Source organism: Staurois parvus, unplaced genomic scaffold (genome assembly GCF_062004578.1).
Source record: "Staurois parvus isolate SC_StPar_1 unplaced genomic scaffold, SC_StPar_1.0 ptg000017l, whole genome shotgun sequence".
Lineage (NCBI taxonomy): Eukaryota > Metazoa > Chordata > Amphibia > Anura > Ranidae > Staurois > Staurois parvus.
In genome coordinates, this window is record NW_028317813.1 from 6952016 (window position 1) to 6979137 (window position 27122).

Sequence of the window (27122 nt, forward strand, 5' to 3'; positions counted from 1 at the left end):
AATTGCTCTCAGAGCCTTACGTTACCCTACTTACTTCAGACCACACACTATACATCACCACACTTTGGAAAAGCCCCTGTAACCAGTTTTCTGTCCAGGTACATACCTTACATTGAGGTCCATGCCAACAGAACTCAATTTGTAAATTAAAGGATAATTTCACCTTTTAACCAAAAATAATACATGCACATTTTTTTGCAGGTAAAAAATGTTAATTTCCCCAGCCCTTCCAGCTTTGTCGGCCTGGGAGGCATGGGTGGATGTCGCCCTTCCCATGTATAAACTTACATACATTAATCGTGGTTGTCCTTGGAAGTATGACAAGGTGTGGGATCCATGGTTATTGGAGTAGTGATCGCTTCACCCTGTATTCCCCTCTTTTGTAGGATTCCCCCCTTCTCCCTCCTGGGGTCTGATATTGCACAGATTTGTTGTACTGGCTTTTCTATTCTGTTTATGTGAATTACCTCAACCTGGTCTTGTCATTGCTCATGTCAGCGCTGTATTGTATGGATGTACAATTTTCTTTTCTTGTTCTATTTGTTTCCTTTCTCCTGCTGATTGTGGCTCACGTTATATCATGTTGCTTTTAGTAAATATGTTGTATCTTAAGTTTGGTCAATAAAGCACTCCGTTTGATGTTAAAAAATTTTAATTTATTATTTTTGGTTGCAGGAGCCTGTAAAGCATTGCACCAGTGATCAGTAGATCGCTGGTGCCATGCAGGTCTCCTGCAGACCTGTCAGTACATCTGCTTGCTCATATAGATGTACGGGCAAGCAGATATACTGACAGGAAGATTCAATTAACTACCACGGCGCTCCACAGTGGCAGTGGCTGCAGCATTGGGAACATGTTACATGTTCCACCCTAAAAACAGGTGGAACATGTAACATGATCCCAAGGCGTACCTTTCCTTTAAGCATTTATAGGAAACTGTATCAAATGCTCTGGCAATATCCAGATACACCACATCCACAGGCCATCCTGTATCTCAATGTCAACTCACTTCCTCGTAGAATGTTAACAGATTGGTTTGGGAAGAACAATCTTTCAAAAATCCATGCTGATTACTACTAAAGATACTGTTTTCATAAGAAAGTCAGCCTTCCCAAACTAAGCCCTGGGCTTATTCAAGGCTGATAGCCATTTGTAAACATCTTGCAGTCTTGGGAATAGTAAGAAGCCTAGACTGGGGAAAGCACTTGTACATATTACAGGCCTATTCTCCAGATTTAAGGTGGTACATACCATGTCACCAAAAGCTGAGACTGTCTCTAAGTTTGGGAGTATTGGCAGAAGCCTGCAACTGCTCAAGTGTGGGATAATTTTTTAAGAAACTAGAGTTTTCGAGGCTGAAGGCTCAGAAGCTGCTAGCATTCCAATTGTAAAGATGGCATAGACTCAAGCAGAGGGAAAATTCCAGGCCATCGGTGTAAGACATCTCAGGGAGAACACTGCAGTCAGAACCATTATTGGAGTATAAGCTGGAGGCACTCAGGACAGCAGGAAACCTGTAGTTAGCAAAAAAGGTTAGACCTTTCTCTGCAATTTCCATCCCACCGGACACCAGCAAAAATACTAAAGTTTGCTGGAAGTAGGAGGGGTTATACTACACTGGCCCTCAATATTTTGGTTTCCCTTTATCCAATTCTCCTGCAGGCAGCAGTAGAACTTGACAGTCTCTGAATTACTGTATCCCTCAATGAAGGAGAAAGAAAAAGGTTTAATGTGTATGGCCACATTTCCACAGCTAGAAACTCTTTGGAAATGAAGATGAACTAGTTAGTTCAAGCTACAATATAAATGTGTTTGAAAATATTCAAGGCAGTAATTATATCAAGGTAACCTATCATATTACAACCCTTAACGACAAATAGTTGCCTTTCTATTTAAACATATAATTAGAAAACTGTCACTGCAGTCCCCTTAGAAGTTACCAGCTTTCTTACTGTTAAACTGATCCAATAAATTAACATTTTGAGAAAGTAAACCAGAATAAGCAGGAAAATCATAAATGTCAGAGAAAGTCTAAAGTCATCTGCATACTTGCTCTGATTCAAATACTCAAAGCACAGTAATAAAGGGGACAACACGACAGCCTTTGTGCTTCTCTCATGATAAGTTTCATTGAATTGAGTATCCATAAAAGGTTTATGAATATGTTATCTCCTAATAACAAACCTTTGCCATTAGATCACAAATGACTTCTCTCACTGAACTGACTTCTACAAGAAAATTAACACACAGTAGTTGACATGTACCTCGCTATTAGTGTCCGGCATGGGTTCCTTTGAGTTAAGGCAAGCATGGACAACCTTGATTACATGTTCCAACTTCCGGGGCTGTTCTTCCACCTTAGCTGCCAAAAACAGAGCTGCAGGTGCTATGGTCTGTAGAAACAAACACAAGTATGTTGAAACCTGTATTAATAAGTGGCATACTTTAACCAACCTTTTGATAAACTATGTCTTTTTCTGATTCAACCAAAACACACAGATACAAAACAGAAATTTGTCATCACAATAGTTGTATACCAGGTAGAGTGGAAAAAACCCCAGTATAGCTTTACAAAAGTATAGTTTTAACAGGTTTCCAAAAATAAAGAGGTTGTTTTAGATAACAAACATATCAACTATTTACAATGTAAAATACTAAGCCATTTACTAACTCATGGTTAACAATGCCTCATGTACACTGGGCACTTAGCCCCGATGCATGAGGCTGCAACATTTAGCCGCAGCTGGAGGGCACAGCAGCGCTGTCCAGCCCTGCTGCCAGCAACCTGTCAAACTCTTTGAGAATTTGACAGCTGCTGCAGCTGGACAATGCACCTAGCTTTGTGATTGTTTAGGGCAGTATACGCTTAGGGACACATGCCCGGAACACAAGCAGTCTGTATTCTTGGCATTCATCCCTGGGTGCATACTGCTCTAAGTGGAAGTATCACTACATGCACTGCCCAGCCACAGCAGTTATCAGACTCTCAGAGTTTCACAGGCTGCCAAGCAGCATTGGTGGTCGGTGCACCTGTGCCCTCTTGCTGCAGTTAAAAGCCAGTCTTATGCACTGTGGCTAAACGCCCAGTGTGCATGAAGCGTCAAGTGTAATCCAAACAATAAGCAGTGCTAGAATTTGGAATACAGCAGTTGATGGAATCCTGCCCCCACATCCTAACTATCCAGTGTCCAACATCCCAGAAAGTAGAAATGTCCTGCAACAATCAACACATTTTTGACTCTCATACACGCTAACCTGGTGTTCTTTCTGAAAACAGCAGACAGTTGCTCCTTTGAGATAAGAAGAAAACCAACAAGAGTGGTTAGAGAGCTGCAGCTTTACCATAGCTGACGTTCTACACACCAGTATGTTAGTACCCTAGTAAATAAGTTTCATGAACAGACTTCTTGGTCTACAATACAGCAGAGCTTTCTGTTTTAGCTGCAATCACCAATAACAGTGCAGAAAAAAAAGGTGGAAATAAGAGCTAGAATCACATATCACTTACATTACGATGGAATTTCGTAAATGACTGGACCATATAGAACCGATGCATATACACAATAGCTGTATTAATAGTCAGCTGGGATCTAGATTGTCAAACTAAGGAAAATCTAAAAATTCTGTAATTGTGTAACACAAATGGCAACTATGTACCAAATCTATTTCAAGTTTACTAACCCAGAAGCATACTTGTTTCCCTCCCGTACAACTTTTTTAAAATGTAACACACTAGAAAAGAGTACTACTGAACAGCTACATTCAGATGAATTCATCCAACAGTTACATTCCTGAAATGGTTATGTGATGGTTCACCTGATGAAGATGCAATCATGTTACATAGTCATTTTAAAACTTTGTGTATATTGACTTACAAATGACCTACAAAAAAAAAACTAAGAACGCCTTAGATGAACACCCACCTTTCTGAGACTAGGCAACAGGCTCACAAACCATTCCCATAGTGCATAGAAAGGTAATTCCTCCTATGTAAATCAGTGCCCAGTATACAAATGCTGATAAATTTGAACCATCTCAAAGATGTTCTATATGGGTATTCTAACCCACTGATAAAGTTGTCTAATCCCTGCTGTATAACTATAAGATAACAATGACATATCTTACCAGATACAGGCTTTCAAACCATCATTTATTTGGAGTGAACAACATTTTAAGTGACTATCTTTCCTACATGCTCAAAATCATGCTACTCTTAGCTGTTGATTTTGCACTCTGAAAGTGGAATTCAAGTCTCCTGTGAAAAAAAAATAGACAGCAGCTACAAAAGACTGTAGTTGCTGACTTAAAAAAAAGCCACTCACCAGTCCCTTGATCCAGTGGTGTGCTCACCTCAGCCGGGTTCACCGACCGTCCTCTGTCATCTTAATTGTGGGCACCCGGCTGTGAAAACTCAGTCACGTGTCCCAGGAGACTGGGGTGGTGGTGTAAGAACTTCCGCATCCAATCACATAGGCAGTCGGAGCGAAAGTGGGAGTGGATACCTGCTAAAATTGGATACCCACTCCCCAAAGTGCCAATCCTTAACAGAGAGTGGGGGACAAGTCCTTAAAGCGGAAGTACCCCTTTTAGGTGGAGCTCTGCTTTAAGTTTAGCAGCAGAAAAAGACCACTGATCAAAATACTATCCTTTAAACACCAACATTAATGTGGATTTGCACTGTGCTGTGTGCAGTGCATTGTAACACACACACGCACACACACACACATAGGTGTGAATAGGCCCATATGGTTTTCAGCAAATTGATGTGAACTAACATCATAGGGAAACTTGGATTTCTACTTGAAATGTGCACGTTTTGCTGCATGAAAACAGACAAGTGTGAATAGGCCCCAAATACGCACTTCTAGCTGTTGAGCTCTGTAGCATCTCATACTACAGGACATATATGGACTGCTTCAAGGCTTCAGATGAAAATAAACAGGCACCAGGTGTGTCATTTAAAGGAGTTCAATGGTCACAGCGTGCACTTTGATTTTATAACATCAGCATTGCGATAGCATTACAAACAACTTATTTTGACAATCCAATATAAGCTTACTTACAAAAATCTCCTTTCAGGTTGTGATTGATGACTGTGTGCTGGCCAGCTCTTTCCACAACTCCCTGGATTCCCTGCATGCTTTGCAGCTTCTTTTCTGCTGTTCGCTATTGTAAACAACAGAGCAGAGGCTACATACAGCTGAGGCTTCATCATACATAGAATACAAAGCTCCCTGTAAATGACTGAGTATCACTCAGCCTGACCTGATTTTATTCCAGGAGAGGGACTGGAAGATCCCATCCTACAGCACTGTATGTAGCTGAGGCTACATGCAGTTTATACAACGCTTCCAACTGCTGCCTCTGTTAGTGAAGGTAATAGTTTGTTTGAACCAGCTTGGTCTAAACAAACTATTTAAACTTCACTAAAAGCTGGAGATCAGCCTTTGGCTAAAATATGCTATTTGCAGAGTTAAAACACCCCCCCCCCCCCCCATTACTTGCATGGGCATCATGGGGGCAGAGAAGGGATGAAAAATCTCTAGAACAAAGAAACACCTGAAAGAAATAGTCCACCTTTTGAAATAAATACATGCAGCCACGTTGATTAAAACAAAAGCATTGCAACTGCGATCAGTGGATTGCGGATGCAATGCTCAGCCTCCTGCAGACCTCTTCAGTTAACTGGAGGTAATATCAGAGGACTACAACTGTGGTGACGTCACCTCACTTGTGTTCCATGAGAACCAAGAGTTCCTTTGCCACAGTGGCCAACTGGACTTGTCTCTCTATTCAAAGATTTTATGACTCTGAAGCACAGCCATGCCAAACTGAATAAATGACAGGAGACTGTGGGAGGAAGAACCTCCATATTCTGTCTCTGAAATTGTATATTTTATAATATATATTTTTTTTATTTGCTATATTTTTTCACAAAAGTGGAGATACCCCTTAAATCTTCCCTACTATCCAAACCAAATTTGTATGAGGTTGGGATTGAAGCTGGCCACAACTGTTACAATCTGTCTGTGCATCCTCATTTAGATTTATCAATAGCTATCTAGTAAGATGGCCCACTCAGCTACAAATTAAAGGCAGAACTAAACCCTCCTTCCTGTCATTTTCAGCCAAGGAAGCTGCCATCTTAGCCTCTGATTTGCAACTGCCACGATGCTGCACGTGATCAGTTATGATTTCAGCCATTTGATGGTTTGACAGTTTGGTGCTCTCCCTCATCCACGAGTTCACACATGCACATCACTGAGTGTGGGGGGAGTTGATGGTAAGGGCTCCTTCACACCATGGTGCAGAGAAGTGTTTATCTCCACGCGTTCTGCAAGGGCACAACAAAATCAATTGTGCTCGCTGTGCTCTCTTCATACACTAGTATTGTGCAGATCTTTTTCTGCCAAAGGAATCTGCAATGTGTATAAAACTCATTGATGTGTGCATGAAAACTGATCTCTCTGCAAGTGAAATCTGTGAGTCGGTTTCCATTAGTTTTTCTGCACTTATGGTGTGAACGAGGCCTAAGGAAGCTGAAAGCACACATGCAAATTCATGGATACAGGAGAGGCCTTGCTCCACACTGAAGTTGGATTATTTAAACAAAGATCAATAATCTACACTGCACAATGGAGTGGAAACTACTGTGATCCATTGATTATACTGTAAGGGCTCATGAACACGGCTGTAAAGTGTCCAGAGCCTGCAAAAACACTTTCCCAAGACTGCAGCTGCTGCATAAAGCCACCCATAGACATCTATTACAAGATATGGTTGTACACATGTATGCTTTGGGGGTTGCGTACAGCACATATTCTTTGAATGCACATGGTGTGCATTTGGAACATATGTATGTGCATTAAACAACCCCAGCATATGCTAGCCTACAATCACATCTTCTATTGGATTTCTATGGGTGGCTGTACGCAGCAGCTGTGAGTGTCCGTACAGTATTCCCCCAGGTTCTGGACACTGTATGAACCCTCTCAGAGCCCCTAGTCTCATTATAATGGTTATTTAACCTTTAAAGAGCCCTTAGTCTTAGTATAATGGTGAATTGCCCCTTTATGGTTTCATGCACATAGGCAGAGAAAATGCTGGCATTTTTTTATGCCTCTAAACAAAGCTCAATATTAGCCTATGTAACCATGCACATCAGGCATTTAGATCAGTATTATCAAGTGGTTGTAAAGGCTCAAGGTTTTTTTTTTACCTTCATGCATTCTATGTATGAAGGTAAAAAAAACTTGTGTTCAGCAGTGCCCCCAGCCCCCTCAGTACTTACCTGAGCCCCATCATGATCCAGCGATGTGCATGACAGCATCAGCTGTCCTGGGTCTCTGCCTCCTCACTGGCTGAGACCGAAAGCGGGAGCCATTGGCTCCCACTGCAGTCAATCACAGCCAGTCAGCTAATGAGGAGAGGGGTCAGGGCCAAGCCCCGCAGCTTGGAAATGCGCCTGCTTGGGTGCCCCCATAGCAAGCTGATTGGTATGGGGGCACCTAACAGAAAGGAAGAGCCAGGAGCGCTGCCAAGGGACCCAAGAATCAGGGGATCTAGGCTGCTCTGTGTAAAACCACTGCACACTGGTAAGTATAACACGTTTATTTTCCAACAAAAATGTACCTTTAGTATCAATTCAAAGCAGTGGTTTATATTAAAAAGAATAAAAAAGCAGCAAAACTTCACTCAGGGCATGCTCACACCAGAACACTGTGTAGGAAACCCATGTTCCATGCGCATTTCCCACACAGTGTCCAAAATAATTAGGTGTGCAATCTGCTCAGGGTGGCAATGTAATCCTAACAGCACTGCAAACACAGATCACAGTACATTCGCTTGCACCGGCTCACATGGTCCTTTAGTACCATGCAATCTGGTTACAGTGCATTTTTAAATGAAGTGCGTGCATTACATCTGCTGCGATTCAAGTCCGTTTAAAAAAAATGGGCTGAAAAATCGCATCACACACATATGTGGAGCATGTTCCTGTGTGATTCTGTAGTGACCAGGCACTCAGAGGGGAGCTTCTGAGAATGCGTATGTACAGACATCTATTCCAATGGTCAGAAATCAATATTCCAGCCAGTAGAATACACTCCATGCCATAGACACGTACATAGGGGACATTATGTGCCAAGCTCTGGCAGGAACAATCAACCATAACTGGAGCATCAAGTCACAGATTTTACAAGAAAGAAACCAATGTTTGGACTTCCATAGACAGGCTGATGAAGGATCTTAGTGGTGAGGTTCACATCTACTTTATTAGGGAGTGCAGGAGGACAGTGTGGATGTGATTTGAAGTCATGACTACCCAGCAGAGCCAGGCCAGCGTCCACCCATCCAATGGAAGTGGCACTGCCATGAATTCGGTGGAAATCTGCCGGCTGCTGCCATATAGCAATCATGCTTTCAAACGAATCAGCTTTCCGTTGGTAAAGCCGGGCCCCGCACCGTGCCGGTAGGAGCGTGAGAAGCACAACCGCCATCACAGCGCCCCGCTCCCCTCATGTGCCGCCCCTCTCCAGGCCTCACTGCCTGCCTCAGGCCTCAGCTACAGGCCAGAGAAGGATACACGCCGAGCCGCTGGCCCATGTCTTGGATGAGGTTGGCCGCCTGCTGCCGGTACGAGAGCTCCTTGTCCGGATCCACGCAGGCACGGCGGGACGGGCTGCGTTCTAGCTGCTCCCGGGTGAAGTACCAGCGGCCTGCAGGCGCCATGTCTGGGTGGGAGAGGACGTTCACGTACTAACACCGGAAAGCCGTCAAAAAGCCTAGCGTGCGTCATACGACGTCGCTACGCATGGCGGGCGGGGCGTATAGGCAACGGCGATCAGTGCTGTGGGCGGGTTTTTGTAGCGTTTAGCTGGGGAGGGCGGGGCCAGGGTCACCTGATACGGTTCAGTGTTTCTTCTCCCAGAGTGCATTGCAGTGTCATCAGGACCTATCAATGAGAGCCTATTGAATGTAACCTCCACGAGGTACATAACGTGTGTGAAGTTGGCTGAACCTTACAATTGGTTGGATAATCTTTACTGCAAATTCCAGAAGACTTTCCCTTAAAGTATAAATAAAAGCAACACTTTTTTTTTTAGTTTTGGATAGAGTGGAGGTGGATTAGAATGCCTGTCAGTTTTTATTGCTGTCCGTGTCCCCATTAGGAAAATTCACCTTCTCGATTTGTCCTGTTTACTGTTATCAAAATTGAAAGAAACCTCAAATCTTGGGTTGTCCCCAGAAAAGTTATAGAAGGAAAATCTTCCAATGGGGACAATAGTTCTGAATACCTGGGGGCTTCCAAGGAATTCCCTAAATTTGCAGGGATTTCCTCTCACTTCCTGTTTTGGCCATGGGACAGGAAGTGAAGGGAAATCTCTCCAGGGGGACAGAGATGGCAAAGATTAAAGCGACCAGGGGTTATAATCCGTCTTAACTCTATTAAAAATAAAAAATTGCCTATAGTTTTACTTAACCACATAACCTACAGAAGGTTATACTTAATTTTGCTATTCAGCACTGTGCTACTTTAAAGCAGAGTTCCACTCAAAAGTAGAAGTTCCACTTATTTGCCTCCTCGCCCCCTCCACTGCCATAATTGGCACCTTTTGGGGGGGAGCAGATACCTGTTGTGACAGGTACCCGCTCCCACTTCCGGCTCAGTTTGCCACGGGCAAAATGAGCTGGAAGTCTGGCCCCCTCCTCCCTCCTGTAGTCTCCTGGGACCTTTCACAGGTCCCAGAAGACTGCCAGACCAATCAGGAGGTGCAGCGTAACTCAAGCATGCACAGTGGGCACCAAGCTGTCACAGCCTGGTGCCCACAGCAGAGATTCCGGCACGGTGGAGGAGAGAAGGAGAGAAGGGACGGCGCGGGTGAGAACATCGCTGGACCTGGGATAGGTAAGTGTGTGTTTATTAAAAGTCAGCAGCTACAGTTTTTGTAGCTGCTGACTTTTAATAAAAACAAAAATGTCTGGAACTCTGCCTTAACTAGCAGTTGCGCAGTCATGCAACACTGTACCCGAATGAAATTTATACCAATATTTTTCACACAAATGGAGATTTCTTTTGCTGGTATTTGATCACCACTGGGGTATTTATTTTTTATTATATAAATTAGACAAAAAAATTTGAATAAAAAAACTATAATCCTGATGTGCTGATGGCCTATCTCAGTGATGGCGAACCCGTGGCACGCGTGCCACAGCCGGCACGCCGAGCCTTATCTGTGGGCACGCCAGGAGAATCCAGCGGCGCGCTGTCTTCCCGGCTGTAGTGTGCATGACAGCCGGGTCCCAAGTGCGCATGCACAAGAAGCAGTGCTGTTTGTGAATGGTAAGGCGGTACCTGGGACACATGACAGATCCCAGAAGCCGCCGGACCAATCACAAAGCGCAGCGCTTCTCGCGCATGCGCACTGGGCATCCGGCTGTCCGACGAGCGCCCACACTACAGAAGCCGGAAAGACAGCGCGCGGCTGGATCGAGGAACAGGTAAGATAAAAAAAAAAACTCTGCGGAAGTAAGAGCGGGTACCTGTCAAATTCAGGTACCCGCTCCCCCTCCCTCCCCAAAGGTCCGCAGTCTCTGGTCATCTCTGTACTGTCCGCAGTCTCTGGTCATCCCTGTGCTGTCCGCAGTCTCTGGTCATCCCTGTGCTGTCCGCAGTCTCTGGTCATCCCTGTGCTGTCCGCAGTCTCTGGTCATCCCTGTGCTGTCCGCAGTCTCTGGTCATCCCTGTGCTGTCCGCAGTCTCTGGTCATCCCTGTGCTGTCCGCAGTCTCTGGTCATCCCTGTGCTGTCCGCAGTCTCTGGTCATCCCTGTGCTGTCCGCAGTCTCTGGTCATCCCTGTGCTGTCCGCAGTCTCTGGTCATCCCTGTGCTGTCCGCAGTCTCTGGTCATCCCTGTGCTGTCCGCAGTCTCTGGTCATCTCTGTGCTGTCCGCAGTCTCTGGTCATCCCTGTGCTGTCCGCAGTCTCTGGTCATCCCTGTGCTGTCCGCAGTCTCTGGTCATCCCTGTGCTGTCCGCAGTCTCTGGTCATCCCTGTACTGTCCGCAGTCTCTGGTCATCCCTGTACTGTCCGCAGTCTCTGGTCATCCCTGTACTGTGTCCCCAGTCTCTGGTCATCTCCTGTACTGTGTCCGCAGTCTCTGGTCATCCCTGTACTGTCCGCAGTCTCTGGTCATCCCTGTACTGTGTCCGCAGTCTCTGGTCATCCCTGTACTGTGTCCGCAGTCTCTGGTCATCTCCTGTACTGTCCGCAGTCTCTGGTCATCTCCTGTGCTGTTCGCAGTCTCTGGTCATCTCCTGTGCTGTCCGCAGTCTCTGGTCATCCCTGTGCTGTCCGCAGTCTCTGGTCATCCCTGTGCTGTCCGCAGTCTCTGGTCATCCCTGTGCTGTCCGCAGTCTCTGGTCATCCCTGTGCTGTCCGCAGTCTCTGGTCATCCCTGTGCTGTCCGCAGTCTCTGGTCATCCCTGTGCTGTCCGCAGTCTCTGGTCATCCCTGTACTGTGTCCCCAGTCTCTGGTCATCTCCTGTACTGTGTCCGCAGTCTCTGGTCATCTCCTGTACTGTGTCCGCAGTCTCTGGTCATCCCTGTACTGTCCGCAGTCTCTGGTCATCCCTGTACTGTGTCCGCAGTCTCTGGTCATCCCTGTACTGTGTCCGCAGTCTCTGGTCATCTCCTGTACTGTCCGCAGTCTCTGGTCATCTCCTGTACTGTTCGCAGTCTCTGGTCATCTCCTGTACTGTCCGCAGTCTCTGGTCATCCCTGTACTGTCCGCAGTCTCTGGTCATCCCTCTACTGTGTCCGCAGTCTCTGGTCATCCCTGTACTGTCCGCAGTCTCTGGTCATCTCCTGTACTGTGTCCGCAGTCTCTGGTCATCCCTGTACTGTGTCCGCAGTCTCTGGTCATCCCTGTACTGTCCGCAGTCTCTGGTCATCCCTGTACTGTGTCTGCAGTCTCTGGTCATCCCTGTACTGTCCGCAGTCTCTGGTCATCCCTGTACTGTCCGCAGTCTCTGGTCATCCCTGTACTGTCCGCAGTCTCTGGTCATCTCCTGTACTGTGTCCGCAGTCTCTGGTTATCCCTGTACTGTGTCCGCAGTCTCTGGTCATCCCTGTACTGTCCGCAGTCTCTGGTCATCCCTGTACTGTCCGCAGTCTCTGGTCATCCCTGTACTGTCCGCAGTCTCTGGTCATCCCTGTACTGTCCGCAGTCTCTGGTCATCCCTGTACTGTGTCCGCAGTCTCTGGTCATCCCTGTACTGTGTCTGCAGTCTCTGGTCATCCCTGTACTGTGTCTGCAGTCTCTGGTCATCCCTGTACTGTGTCCGCAGTCTCTGGTCATCCCTGTACTGTCCGCAGTCTCTGGTCATCCCTGTACTGTCCGCAGTCTCTGGTCATCTCCTGTACTGTGTCCGCAGTCTCTGGTCATCCCTGTACTGTGTCCGCAGTCTCTGGTCATCCCTGTACTGTGTCCGCAGTCTCTGGTCATCCCTGTACTGTGTCCGCAGTCTCTGGTCATCCCTGTACTGTGTCCGCAGTCTCTGGTCATCCCTGTACTGTCTGCAGTTCTGGTCATCCCTGTACTGTCCGCAGTCTCTGGTCATCCCTGTACTGTGTCCGCAGTCTCTGGTCATCCCTGTACTGTCTGCAGTTCTGGTCATCCCTGTACTGTCTGCAGTCTCTGGTCATCTCCTGTACTGTGTCCGCAGTCTCTGGTCATCCCTGTACTGTCCGCAGTCTCTGGTCATCCCTGTACTGTGTCCGCAGTCTCTGGTCATCCCTGTACTGTGTCCGCAGTCTCTGGTCATCCCTGTACTGTGTCCGCAGTCTCTGGTCATCCCTGTACTGTTAATTAGTTTGCACTACTGTACGAGTTGTTTTTTCTAAACCAAAAGCTCGATATTCAGGTTTCATTGCAGTGTTGGCACTTTGAAAGAAATAAGTTGGTTTTGGGTTGCAGTTTGGGCACTCGGGCTCAAAAAGGTTCGCCATCACTGGCCTATCTCATGGCCCTAAAATGCTAAGACAGTTCAAATACCCCACAAATAACCTTATTTTGGAAATTAGACTGAGGTATTTAATCAGTGGCATGGCAAGTTTTTTGACGTAATTGTGTGTCACAATTTTTGGGAAAATGAAGAAATTTAAATTTGGGTGTTTTTTTCACAACATTTTTTACATACTGTCACCAGTGCAGTACAACATCATCATATGACTGGTGTAGCGGTGATCAGGGATACTGACTGCTGACAGTATGTTAAAAAATACATATTTTATTATGTTTTTTAAATTTATTTTATTAACTTTTTTGTTTTTTACTATTGTTTTGCATCCTGTTATCAGAGTAGCTCATTGTCACCATATATGTATTCAAATAAGTTGGTGCAGCGCTAAATGCTAATACATATTAGTAAACATACTGCCATGCCATTTCAAATAAATGTGGATAGGTGGTATCACCTTAAGGTGATTAATCGTGATATATTTAGTTCAAAATATTCATGTGGATCAAACAAAGATCACAATTCCAAGTGTGTGGATGTCCTGATCCGGGAGTGACAACAGGTGCAAGCCAAACGAATGGATAAAAAACGCACTCACCAGATGTGCGTTTAAAATGCACAATAATAAATCCTGCGTCATCAGGTTATAGAAAGGTCATCAGATCTCGGGTCAGGTTACCATACGAATCACCATCCCAGCTCCACAGAAAAGGTCACCAGAAACCGCTACCAGGTATCACCATCAAGGTCATCTATCCTCCAAATGGGCACTGTGAATGATGACACTCACACAGAGTGCCCAATGAGAGACCACATAGTGTGATATTGCTTAAGGTACCTTTTTATTCAAGGATAATGGGTGCAATGGTAAAAACAGATTTTCAAAAAAGTTCCAAAAGTTACTGACCATGTATTCAGGGTATGCTGTGGCTAGATGTTAAGTTGCTGCTGCCCCCCGACGCGTTTCGTGCGTTGCACATAGTCATAGGGATAAGGGCTTATCCCTATGACTATGTGTGCATTTTAAACGCACATCTGGTGAGTGCGTTTTTTATCCATTCGTTTAGCTTGCACCTGTTATCACTCCCGGATCAGGACGTCCACACACTTGGAATTGTGATCTTTGTTTGATCCACACGAATATTTTGAACTAAATATATCACGATTAATCACCTTAAGGTGATACCACCTATCCACATTTATTTGAAATGGCATGGCAGTATGTTTACTAATATGTATTAGCATTTAGCGCTGCACCAACTTATTTGAATACATATATGGTGACAATGAGCTACTCTGATAACAGGATGCAAAACAATAGTAAAAAACAAAAAAGTTAATAAAATAAATTTAAAAAACATAATAAAATATGTATTTTTTAACATTATCCTTGAATAAAAAGGTACCTTAAGCAATATCACACTATGTGGTCTCTCATTGGGCACTCTGTGTGAGTGTCATCATTCACAGTGCCCATTTGGAGGATAGATGACCTTGATGGTGATACCTGGTAGCGGTTTCTGGTGACCTTTTCTGTGGAGCTGGGATGGTGATTCGTATGGTAACCTGACCCGAGATCTGATGACCTTTCTATAACCTGATGACGCAGGATTTATTATTGTGCATTTTAAACGCACATCTGGTGAGTGCGTTTTTTATCCATTCGTTTGGCTTGCACCTGTTGTCACTCCCGGATCAGGACATCCACACACTTGGAATTGTGATCTTTGTTTGATCCACACGAATATTTTGAACTAAATATATCACGATTAATCACCTTAAGGTGATACCACCTATCCACATTTATTTGAATTGGCATGGCAGTATGTTTACTAATATGTATTAGCATTTAGCGCTGCACCAACTTATTTGAATACATATATACTATTGGAGGTTTTTTCTGGTTGCCTTTCGTTGTATCAGCTGCTTATTTATTTGAATACATATACATACATGTGCGTATGTATGTGTGTTTATATGTATTTACATATATATATATATACTCTTTGTTGTTTTTTTTTGGTAGCGCTCACTAAAACCTTTTCTTTTGCATCATTGTCACCATAGTGACACTGAACTACTCTAGGGGAGTGAGCAGGGATTTTTTTTTACTGTTACTGCTTGTTGCAGTGAAGATCACTGTATAAGCAATAGTTCCCATTCATGAAAAGATTTTGATTGTGATCTGTGATTGGCTACAGTTAATCACACAGGACAGGTAGCCAGGTATCATATGACTGCTGTAGGTCAATCACAGATCTTAATAGTAAGCAAGCTGTACATGAATGGAAAACCATTAATGACAGGTTGTTTACATTGTTATCATGTGATTGCTATGACCAATCATAGCGATCACATGATACCTGGATACAGTGATCTGCTGTGACCAGTGGTCACAGGAGGGGCGCAGCCTGCTCCTAAACCCGAGCGGGTTGGATCATATACATGTATGTGATGCATAAATATAAAAAAAATAGCTCTGAGGAAGCTGTGACTTTAAATCAATATGAACCCCGCATCAATTCCATAAGGGGTATGCTTTTATTTTGTGCAAACTTCATTAAATTAAATTTAATCCAGAAATCATCCAGAACAAGAAGGTATAGCCAAGGCATAACAGGGTCGAATGCCCGCTCACCTACATCCCCAGGCCGGGAAGTAATGGTTGCTGTCCTGGCTGGGGCCGTCACAACAGTCGGGGAGGAAGCGGAAGTCAGGCGCTGGGTATGGAACGCAAGCTTGGCTGGTAACCACGACAATGTGTTTCAGGTGCATGTGCTTTGTCAAGTCTCACTTTGTTCTGGATGAATTTTAATTCAATGAAGTTTGTACGAAATAATAGCATACCCCTTATGGAATTGATGTGGGGTTCATCGATAATCGCCACAGCTTCCTCAGCGTTGTTTTTTTTGTATTCATCATTTTCCTCAGTGTGACACTAGCAGCAGTGGGCAAGTGGCCCCCATATATCCGGGTCTTAGCGCTTGGACCTCTTGTTTCTATATATGTGACGTAGCCTGCTTGTGCCGCCCGCCTGCAATATAATTACAGTGGGTGGGCAGCAAGTGGTTAAAGTGACACTAAACAATATCTTTATTCTCCAAAAATAATCTATACACATCCACTACTTGAAGTGTATTGTTTTTTACTTGAATCCGCGGTGGTGAGAAAAACCAAAAAGTACAACACACACAGAGAAGTGCACACTGGGAGTGTGTCTCTATTCGACCTTCCAAAGAAGTAGGTCCCTTCCTCGACTCTCCAAGGCGCAAGGCTCCTGACAGGGACTAGGTACATTTGTGGCCCACCTAGCCAAAAGGCATGGTGCACCCCTCTCCTCGTGGTCAGCCAAAACAAACCACTGATTACTAGGCTTTCCTGGAGAGAGACCCCCTTATTCAGAGGAAGGAACCTGATAGCCACATCCTTTCCTTAGGCTTTATGGTAGGCCTAAGGGCTCACACATTCAATCCTAGTGAAAAGTGAAAACACAAACATAAGTGTCGGTGACACACACGTGAAGAAAAATAAAAAAATAAATGCCACAGCATGTGCAATGGCTAGGCCTTGCGGCCTGGTAGCAAAAATCGCCCTGGTCTTGGCTAAAAGGCCTAGCCCAAGAGGCATGATGCAATAAAAGACATGCCGTGGCCTTGTGCTCATTTTTTCGGTGGATTTCCCAGGACCATAGTGATGCTATGAGCACCCCGACATTTAAGAGAAAAAAATTCCAGGGGACACAGCCATGACAGCTGTGGGTGGGTATAAGGGTTTGGGGCCAGGGAAAGCTGAAAGATATTATCAGAGAGCGCGTGTATATTTGAATTTATCCCATTCCTTCCTTCATAGGTTATGGTTAAATTAATATGGATAAATGAAGGTATAGCACAACGTGCAGAATTGTATGGTACAAAATATAAAGTATACAGCACAGGGTGGGAAAATGGCATGGTGTGGAATAGGAAACACACGAAGAAAAAAATGTACAGTAACTTCATACAGAATATAATATTTCAAAAAGCCTCAAACCTATTTGATCTGATCATGTAGTACTGTTAATTATACACTAATTGACATGCATAACCAATATTTGTTAGTTTTTCATGGCTTTTTGGAATGTTGTGATTGACAGGGCAGATTTAAAATAGCCTTCAGCAAAATTGCTCCCTTTTGAAATATTATCCTTGGTTCTCTCCATTCTTTCTCAGGAATATCTAATTTATGCTAAACTGGCATTTTACTCTAGCTGTAATCTATTCCTAGATTAAAACTGCCTGAAAACGTTTTGACCTTTTGGAATTCCCCTGCTGTTAAGGCCAAAGATATTAACCTTTTTTACAAATTATTGTATTCTAAATTTATTTTCACTAAGGCTAGGTTCACACCTATGCAGGTTGCATTTGAGCCATTTCTGCATTGCGTTTTGCATCACGTTTTTGCACTTGCATTTTTTTTACACATTTTTGATGTTTTGCTTTTTTTTCCATTTTGTTTAAATATTTCTTGTTGCTAGGCAGATTCAAAATGCATCAAAAATGCGGCAAAAACGCAATACATGCTTTTCTGCAGCGTTTCCATTGAAGTCTATAGAAACAAAAATGCAACTTTTTGCATTCAAAAAAGTCCCTGACCCTTTCCAAAAAACGCACCGGGTAAAAACGCACAGGTGTGAGCATGTTCCATAAGAAATCATGTTAAATGGACTGTACTGCGTTTCTGCAAAACGCTGCAGAAAACGCTTAGGTGTGAACCTAGGCTAAGGGAGAGATTTTCTAAAACTGGAGCGTGGAAAATCTGGTGCAGCTCTGCATTCTAACCAATCAGCTTCCAGGTTTACAGGTGAATTCACACTATACCACAGAGTTGCCAAAGCAGATCACTGCTCCAACAGCTCTGCATTCCTGGATGCAGTAGAGGCAATGTAGTGCACGATTCAGCGCATCACACTGCTCCTTTTTTTATTGTTTTGAAAAAACTTTATTTGAAGTGGACAAAACGTACACTTCATTCACTGCAATGTAGGGCAGTGCGATGCACTGCATTGTGCTGCCATAAGTCCCTAATACTATTCAATTATATACAATCACACAACACATATTAGATCATGCATTCCCTAACTTTCATATTATGCCATTGAACCATATTGCCATGAAGAATGGCCAATATTGAATATAGAATATTACCCATACAAATTGGGAATTAATTTATAAACGTAAAACCAACGTGATTCTTCAACAAGATAAAGAGGCCATGAAAGGTTAGGATTCTAGAAAAACCTGTAGGCTCGAATCAGTGTTGAGTCTTTTGGGTGCCAAGGACCCAAGTCTGAATATCCACTCCTGCTGCAGGTGGATCTTATCAAAGTCCCCCCTGCGGTTGGAGAGGTTCAGAGCATAAATTTCCTTGATCCCAAGTCCCCTAGGAGAGGAGTTGTGAAACTTGGCAAAATGTTCTGCAACTGGAGTCCTACCATGTTTGTTGCTGATACTGCCAAGATGTTCACCTATACACACTCGTAACTGACGCTTGGTCTTACAAGGCCCTCTTGCGGGATCGTCTAATAGTCCCATGGGAGTATCCCCTCTCACAGAATCTCCCATAGAGATCCTCTGCCTCCTGCCTGTAGTCATCCCCACTGGAACAGTTCCTGCGGATGCACGGTCTAGTAGGGATTCCCCTTATTAAGGAATGTGGATGATGGCTAGAGGCCAGAAGCAGAGTATTGTCAGCCATAGATTTTTGATACATTTTAGCTCTCAGGCCTTTGCCCTCAATGGATATCAGGAGGTTGAGAAAAGAAATTTCCCTAAAATCAAAAGTATCTGGAGAGAAGCATCTAATATAGCGGAATTAAAACAACACTTAGATTTAAGTTATGTGTATGAGAAACATATGAGTACCTTCTTGGTGACCTACACAACCAAAAAATTATAGTAGGCATTTACGGAGACGAGTATAAGTATGGGACAGGCCTGGGAGGGCAGGAGAGGAGGAGGTGCAGTTGTCTCCCCTGGTATGCTGTTGGGGGAAATGGGTTATCCCAGGAGTCTCCATGCTTTAGAGCCTTTTCTCCATCTGACAAAATTAAATCAGTCCAATAAAACCATATTTTATGGTATGTTAGTCACATAGAGTGCCCCTCCATCTCAGTAGAATACAGGCTTCCGTGGTATTGAGAAGGTATCTTAAGATACATTTTTAGTAGAAGGCAAAAGGAGGCCAATGGAAATATATTTATCTCCTCTGGAGGAAATGAAAATTCTCCCCATGACGCCCCTAGGAGAACAAGCATTCATGGATGTGGCTGCATGCTGGATGCATGGTTCCTTGGTGATTGGTATGTGAGATTTGGTGGACTGACTAAAGTGTGACCCTTGAATTAGGGCCTGTTATCCAGTTTACTGGTTTATGTGTGTGAATGTCCCTCAGCATGAATGGCATTGTTATATGAAATCAGCAACTTTGCCCCCCTTACCAAGACATTCATGCTTTGTAATGCATGGCCAGGTGTGGTAATACAGTGCATATTAACATGTTTTTAATAGCACATGTTGACTGTCGCATACTAGGGAAGGTGGTGCCGTATAACCAGGGTACAATCAGCCAGGAGTGCTCTGAGACTGCACCCCTCTTGCCTCATACTTTACTGCTATGCAGGTCCCTGCAAAGCTGGGGGTCGTGCTGCCTGTGTACCAGAAACACCCACGTAGCAGTAATGTGCCAGCCACGTCAGACCTGAGATACAGAGTGGCACAGAGCTAAGGACAGCTCTTCCAGTCTCCTCCTTGGCTCTCACATAACACAGCCAAGGGGAAGCCCAAGTGGACTTTCCCTTACTCTATTACACTTTTCATCTGAAATCTGGTGTTTTTGAATGGAGGGAGTGAGATCTTTGTTGGGGGAGGGAAGAGATACTTCTTGAGTGAGAGTGAAGATTTTTGTTGGGAAAGAGGAGGGATTCCTGCTTTACTTGCAGAGAATGAAAGACGCTCTCTATTGGACGAGAGGTAGTGATTGTGATGTCACTACCCTGCCTCTCACCTCATTCAATCAGAGAACACTTTGCATTCAGTGAGAAAAATCTAAACCAGTCTCTGAACGGCAAGTCAAGCAAGTGAACCCCTGTGGTTGCAGGGCTACTGTTCAACACCTGTCAAAGGACCTTGGGGACAGCGGAGATTATTGTAGTGGTAGAGCCTACCACAATGATTCTCTACTTCCACAGTTCTCCCACAAGTGTGGCATATGCATACCTATATTGGTCCAACCAGGGACATAGACAATGGGGGTTAGAGGGGTCTGAACCCCCCATCACAGAGCACACTGCCCAAATACCTAGTTAGTCCCTGCTGCCACATCACGGAGGGGCAAGCATGTGATTGGTTACGACATTGGCGGTCCTAGCAACTAATCATGTGCTTGCCCCACCCTCAGGCCTCAGCATTCAGAGAAGGAGGAGGGCAAGGACAGAACTTCCTCCTTCAGACCGACCTGGCCAGGCAGTGACATCACTGCAGGGTGAGCTGAAAAACCTGCTGCTGGTACCTGTAAAAATGTTTTCCCACCTCACCTCCCACCACCTCACCTACCCCACATACTGCCTTACCTATCCCTTATACTACCTCACCCACCCCCCATACCACCTCACCTACTCTCATACCGCCACCCCCACCCCCATAACTGTCTCACCCACCCCTCGTACCATCTCACCTACTCCTCATACCGCCTCACCTACCCCTTATACTGCCTCATCCCCCCCCCTTACTGCTTCACCCACCCCCCATTCTGCCTCACCTACCCCTCATACTGCCTCACCCATCCCTTCTATTGTCTCACCTACCCCCCCTACTGCCTCACCTACCCCTCATACTGTCTCACCCACCTCTTGTACCGCCTCATCCACCTCCATACCATCTCACCTACCCCCCATACCACTTCACCTACCCCTCATACCACTTTACCTATCCCTCATACTGCCTCATCTCACCTACACTTCATACCACCTCACCTTCTCTCTTCCAGGTATAACACCTCCCTCCATCCCTGCTAATCACTGTACCTCCCTGTCACCCACCTAACACCCCCCCCCCCCCCAGGTTACAGCAACTGCCACCCACCTCCCCCTCATTCCATCTCTCTTCTATCCACCTCAACCTTCCTCCCCAGTCAAAGCACCTTACACATGCCTCATTCTGCCCTGCTTGTCACACTCTAAATGTATTAGACTGCTGACCCATGAAACAATGCACTCCCTATGTGGTTGGTATCTTATTTCATTTTTTATTAAAGTGGTATTCTTGCCTAACCATAACTATTCTGAAAAATGTCACCCCCCACAATTACTACTGACCCCTAAAATCTGCCTCACTTACTATGGACCCCTGAACTCTGTATCACTTACTACGGACTCCTGAACTCTGTATCACATACTACTGACCCCTGAACTCTGTGTCCCTTTAAGCCACAGCCAATATTCAGCGCTTTCTTTTTCACAGCCAGGAGACTTATAATTGTGCACACAGGCCCACTGCTTCTAGAAATCACCCCCGTAGCCAACCTCGATGAGCAGTGCAAGAGGCACTATCATGTGTCACTCTTGCAGTTTGATAGCTAACTCCCCCCTTTCCCTAGGAAAAAAAGTTATCTATGGCCCTGGGTCCAACTATGTAATAAAATCCATACCTAAATTCAGTTTTAGGCTGAATCTCTGAATGCTCTAACTTCAAATGAAAAACTTTGCCTCTTTGAAGCTACTGTAGTAAACTCTGTTACATGCTTGTCTAGGCATGGCAGTGAGTGATCTACACAAGGTCAGAACTGCAACAGTGGATGCTGTGAGTGGTGCATATTTCTGTAAGAAAGACCGTAGTGGTGGCTACTGTGTGTGTAAAGGGTTCACTGCTCGGTTAACCTGTCTCAGTGATGATCAGCCTTTTGGGGCTGAGATTGCTGTCCTATGAGCTGGAAGATCTCTACACAGGGTGAGATGTAAGCATCCAACACAAATTATGATAGCCCATTTTCTGCCCAATTATTTTAGCAACTGACTGTTTGTTGCCTGTGTATTGAATTGTCAATGTTTCCCCCCCCCCCCCCCAAAGTCATTTTTTTTCAAGTCATGGCTATTACTACATTACTATAATTTAACCTTGTTGTGTGGGAATGTCATTATCAAAGCATGCCACTCATCTCCATACTTAGCTTGGATGATCTGTCTGCACCATAATAAACCCTTTTTAAAATGTATTTTACCAACATTGTTATATATATATTATATTATATTTTGAATAAAGAAAGCCTCCACTGTCTCTTTTGTTTCCATTGTTAGTATTTATTTAAATTCATGATTACTACCAAATACAATTTTGACGCATGGAGGAGGGGATGTTAAAAAAAATTCTGCACTGGATTTCAGATATGTTAGGTACACCAAGTGAAAAGGAGTTTCAGGCATCCAGCGATTCCCAGAAGAGATCTTTGGAAATATCCATAGACACAATGTTGGGTTGTGGTAGTAAATTACATGCAATCAACTCTCACTGACTTATTTAGTCTACTGTTTGCATGAAGATCCCCTTTTATGTGTGGTTTAGCACCTCGAGTGGCTGGAGGCCTAAGTACTAAATCAAGCCCCACATCCGAAGGATAATGTCTTTCCACCTGCCAGTGACACCTGTTCAGGCACTGACTACAAAGCTCTTTTGGTGGAAATAAGAGTTACACTGATTTTCTCCCACCAGTTCTTTAACACACACATATTACTTTAGTCTAGTGAAGCCTGAAGGCATAGAGGGAAATTTCTGTATAATTTGCAAGACCTTGCACATTCATGGCTTAGGCCAAAATCATAGGTGAGCTCTGCTACGAGAGACATGTAGACCATATAGCCAACAATCCGCTGGCCTCGGTCACTGACCTCCTCTTCTAATCCCTCCCTCCATACTGCCAAACAAGCCTGCTTTGTCACTCTTATTAATACCTTGTCATCTAGTCCTCATCATCTCTTCTCTACTTTTAACTCTCTACTTTCTCCACCTCCATCCAGTAAGCCTGCTTACGAGATGGCAAATCATTTCAAAAACAAGACTGATGCAATTCGTAGGGGCATCTCTGCTACACAGACAACTATCCCACTTAGCATACCGTATACTAAACCTCCCTCAACACTTTCCTCTTTTGACCTCGCTACTACTGAAGAGGTCACTAAACTTTTCTCAGAAGCCCATCTCACCACCTGCCCCCTGGATCCTTTCCCCTCTCAACTACTACGCTCACCCTCTTCTTCTGTCCTATGCTCCCTTACTCACATCTTCAATCTCTCCCTCTGTACTGGTGCCTTCCCCACCCCTCTAAAGCATGCACAGATCACTCCCATAATTAAAAAACCCTCGCTGGACCCCACCAACCTAAACAACTTAAGACCCATCTCCCTGCTCCCGTTTACCTCTAAACTCTTAGAACGCTTAGCCTACAATTGCCTGAGCTCCTACCTCACTAACCACAACCTTCTTGACCCTTTACAGTCTGGCTTTCGCTCACTACACTCCACTGAAACTACCCTACTAAAATTCACCAATGATTTACTAACTGCTAAAAACAATGGTCACTACTCCATACTCTTAATACTTGACCTCTCTGCAGCTTTTGATACGGTTGACCATCCCCTCCTCCTCAAAAAACTCCACTCTCTTGGCCTCCGAGACTCTGCTCTCTTCTGGTTCTCCTACCTATTGCAGCGCCACTTCAGTGTTACCTATAACTTGGTCTCCTCCTCTCCACTTCCTCTTTCTGTAGGGGTTCCTCAAGGTTTTGTCCTTGGATCCCTTCTCTTCTCTATCTACACCTCCTCCCTTGGTCACTTGATAAACTCCCATGGCTTTAAGTACTATCTCTATGCTAATGACACACAAATTATCTTTCTACTCTTCACTTCACCCCTTCAGTCTCCTCTCGCATTACTAACCTACTAAGCGACATATCGGCATGGATGTCACTCCACTTCCTCAAATTAATCTTTCCAAAGTGGAGCTCATACTATTCCCTCCAGCCCGTGCCCCCTCCCCTGACTTCTCCATCAAGATCAATAATACAACCATCAGTCCCTCCCCTTATTCCAGGGTGCTAGATGTAATCCTGGGCTCCCATCTGTCCTTTCAGCCCAAAATCCAATCACTGTCCAAATCTTGTAGACTTCACCTCAGCAACATCTCCAAGATACGCCCGTTCCTAACCTCGGAAACCACTAAGCAACTTATTCACTCCCTTGTTATATCTCGCCTTGGCTATTGTAACTCCCTCCTCATTGGCCTACCTCATTGCAGGCTATCCCCTCTTTAGTCTATCATGAATGCTGCTGCCAATTTCATCCACCTTACTAACCATTCTAAATCTGCCATTCCTATCTGCCAATCCCTCCACTGGCTTCCCATTGCCCAATGAATAAAATTCAAAACATTAACAATAATATATAAAGCCATTTATAACTCTGCCCCAAATTACATCACCAATCTTGTCTCCAAATATCACCCAAACCGTTCTCCAAATATCACCCAAACCGACCTGCTCTCTAGTTCCCTTGTCTCCTCCTCCCATGCTTGTCTCCAAAACTTTTCCAGAGCTTCCCCATCCTCTGGAACTCTCTACCCCAATCTATCCGACTATTGCCTACTCTGCCCACTTTTAGACGATCTCTGAAAACTCAATCTCTTCAGGGAAGCCTATCCTGCCTTCAGCTAATAACCGAATCTTCTATTCCTCCTATCAGTTTATCCCCCATAGTTTTTACCTTTTGTACCACCAGCCCCTCCCTCTTAGATTGTAAGCTCCAAGGAGCAGGGCCCTCCTAATGCTCTTATATTGAACTGTAATGTTACTGTATTGTTGCTGAGCAAACTGTTGCCTCTTTATAAATCCTGTATAATATAATAACGGCTGCTTCTCCTTCCTTACTTACTAGACACTCTCCATTTCCCAAAGGGTTAACAGAAGTTGTGTACTCTGTTCCCCATTCCCTTATTCTGTAGGATTTCACTCTCTTGTTATTCCCAATAATCAGACCAGCTGATTCACTTATGTAGCAACTCTGTTTGCCAAATAAAGATTTGGCATTCCAACTCCTTTCCATACAGTTTCATCCAGCAATAACATAGCTGTGCAACAGGCGTTAGATGGATGGCGTTCCCATGTAACATATGGCAGATTCTTTACGGCTATGCTGTGGTGTTTCATACCTTTGACTTAAGTTTCCAGCTAAAGGTAATTTTTTCACTACAGTCTCATTCAAGGTCCTGCCAAGGAGTGACCAGCTTCAGTGCAGCACTATGTCTCTCCAGGTATGATCCCTCTCTGTCCCATGACCAACTCTGAAGTAAGAACCCTAGAGAACCACCTCTTTATGCTTAAAGTGGTATTAAACCAAAACCAAAAATGTAAAATATTGCAGCTTATCAATCGTTAGATGTTATTTTTTTAGGCTTTTTTCCCTCTGTTTACCTGGTGATCTGGTCAGTAACACACCACCTTTGATCTGGCCAGTAACACACCACCTGCCTCCACTCTGGACGAAGGAGCACAGGGGACATCTTTGGACAGCAGCATTGTCAGTCTGAGGGGAGGGAAGAGTACTGTACTAGCAGATTTAAATACAGTAACAAATCAAAGCCAGACTCCAGCTCACACTGCAGTTACACAAGCAGTTACAGCAAACAGTTTTTATTTCTTCTGGAATAAAGGTTTTGCATGAATTAATAAACGCAGATCATTGTAAGAACCCCTGTCAGTAGTAAATGGTTTGTCTCTACACTCTTAAAGTGGTTGTAAACCTCAGACATGAAATATGAACAAAGTATATTCCTCTATAGAGTGTACTTGTCTCAATGAAGAGCACTACGTGTCATTTCGGTCTCCTGCTTCATTCCTCTGCTGTCAGCATGAATCACTTCTGGCAAGTTTTCCTGACACCAAGAGAAAAAAGGTGACAGGAGGGATCTCCAGCTGATTGACAGTCTCAGCTATTCTTGTGTTCTGTGTGTCCTGTGTGAAGGAGGGGTATGTCCTTTCCCTCCAATCAGCTCTCAGAGCTCTCCTCACTGAGCTCTGCAGAATGCAACTTCAACTCTCCATCCCCTTTTTTCTGAAATCTCAGACAAAGTCTATGAATTCTCCATTTTGAATGGCTGTAGAGGAGAGATGATAAGCAAGTACAACTTATGTAAGATGATTTGTTTAATCTCTGTGTATTATCTGAGACCATTCTCTTCACTGGGTATATGTGTGTTTACAATAACGTTAACAGATACATTTACAGCAGAGCTTGTTCTTATGAAAACCAACAGACTTAGACCCCTTTCACACAGAGTGTACAATCAGGTCTTGCCAACCAGTTTTTCAGGCAGACCTGATCGGACAGTCAATTTTCCCCTATGGACAGACAGGTGTAAATGGACTTGTGTCCGTTTACACCTGCCTGCCTCTGGTCCAAAAATAAAAAAAGAGGAAGAGGATCTGCCCACCTCTGTCTAGGTGGATCGTATCAGAGGACAGTTGGGTGTAAATGGACAGCAAAGCCCATTTACTCCTGGTTCTGTCAGTGTCCGCTCTGCATAAACTGATTGGACACAAACCTGTCATCCACCCACTCTGCTCCATTCAGCAGGGAATCAGCTGACAGATCCCCTGCTGAACTCAACTGGAGTTGACCCCAAGTGAAAGGGGCCTTACTGGCCAGATCACCAAGTAAAAAAAAAAAGCCTAAAAAAAAAGAAAATGAATGCAACCATCACATCTAGGAATTGGTAAGCTGCAACATAATAAATGTTTGCTTTTGGGTTTAATACTATAACTGCTTCCGACCCGCCTTTTAAGGAAATGATGGATGGGCGGGAGCTCTCTTGTTCTGGGAGGACATCATATGACGTCCTCCCACTCTAGCTGCACATGCATGCCCCCAGGGGTTTGAGGAGCGGCGATCGGTGGTGCACTGTGTCCCTAGGACACAATCCAATCACAGTTGATCACATGTAAACAGGAAATGCCGGTTATTGACAGTCCTCACGCTGACAGTGCGTAAGGAGAGGAGAACTGGTAAGCGGCATTCCTCAGAGA

The 27122-nt window shown here is 44.5% G+C and overlaps 1 protein-coding gene across 1 annotated transcript in view; it reads right to left on the bottom strand.

Annotated features, from left to right (window-relative positions):
* The window catches only part of CCNT1 (cyclin T1), a 35505-nt gene extending 26733 nt beyond the window's left edge, over window positions 1–8772 (bottom strand). Inside the window, exons 1-3 of the mRNA XM_089679328.1 lie at window positions 8585–8772; window positions 3509–3590; window positions 2265–2393 (exon numbers count right to left, since the gene is read on the bottom strand). Of these exons, the coding sequence (XP_089535454.1) occupies window positions 2265–2393; window positions 3509–3590; window positions 8585–8730 (357 nt within the window). The 5' untranslated portion in view covers window positions 8731–8772. The remainder of the gene's footprint in view (window positions 1–2264; window positions 2394–3508; window positions 3591–8584) is intronic.
* Between the last annotated feature and the right edge of the window lie 18350 nt (window positions 8773–27122).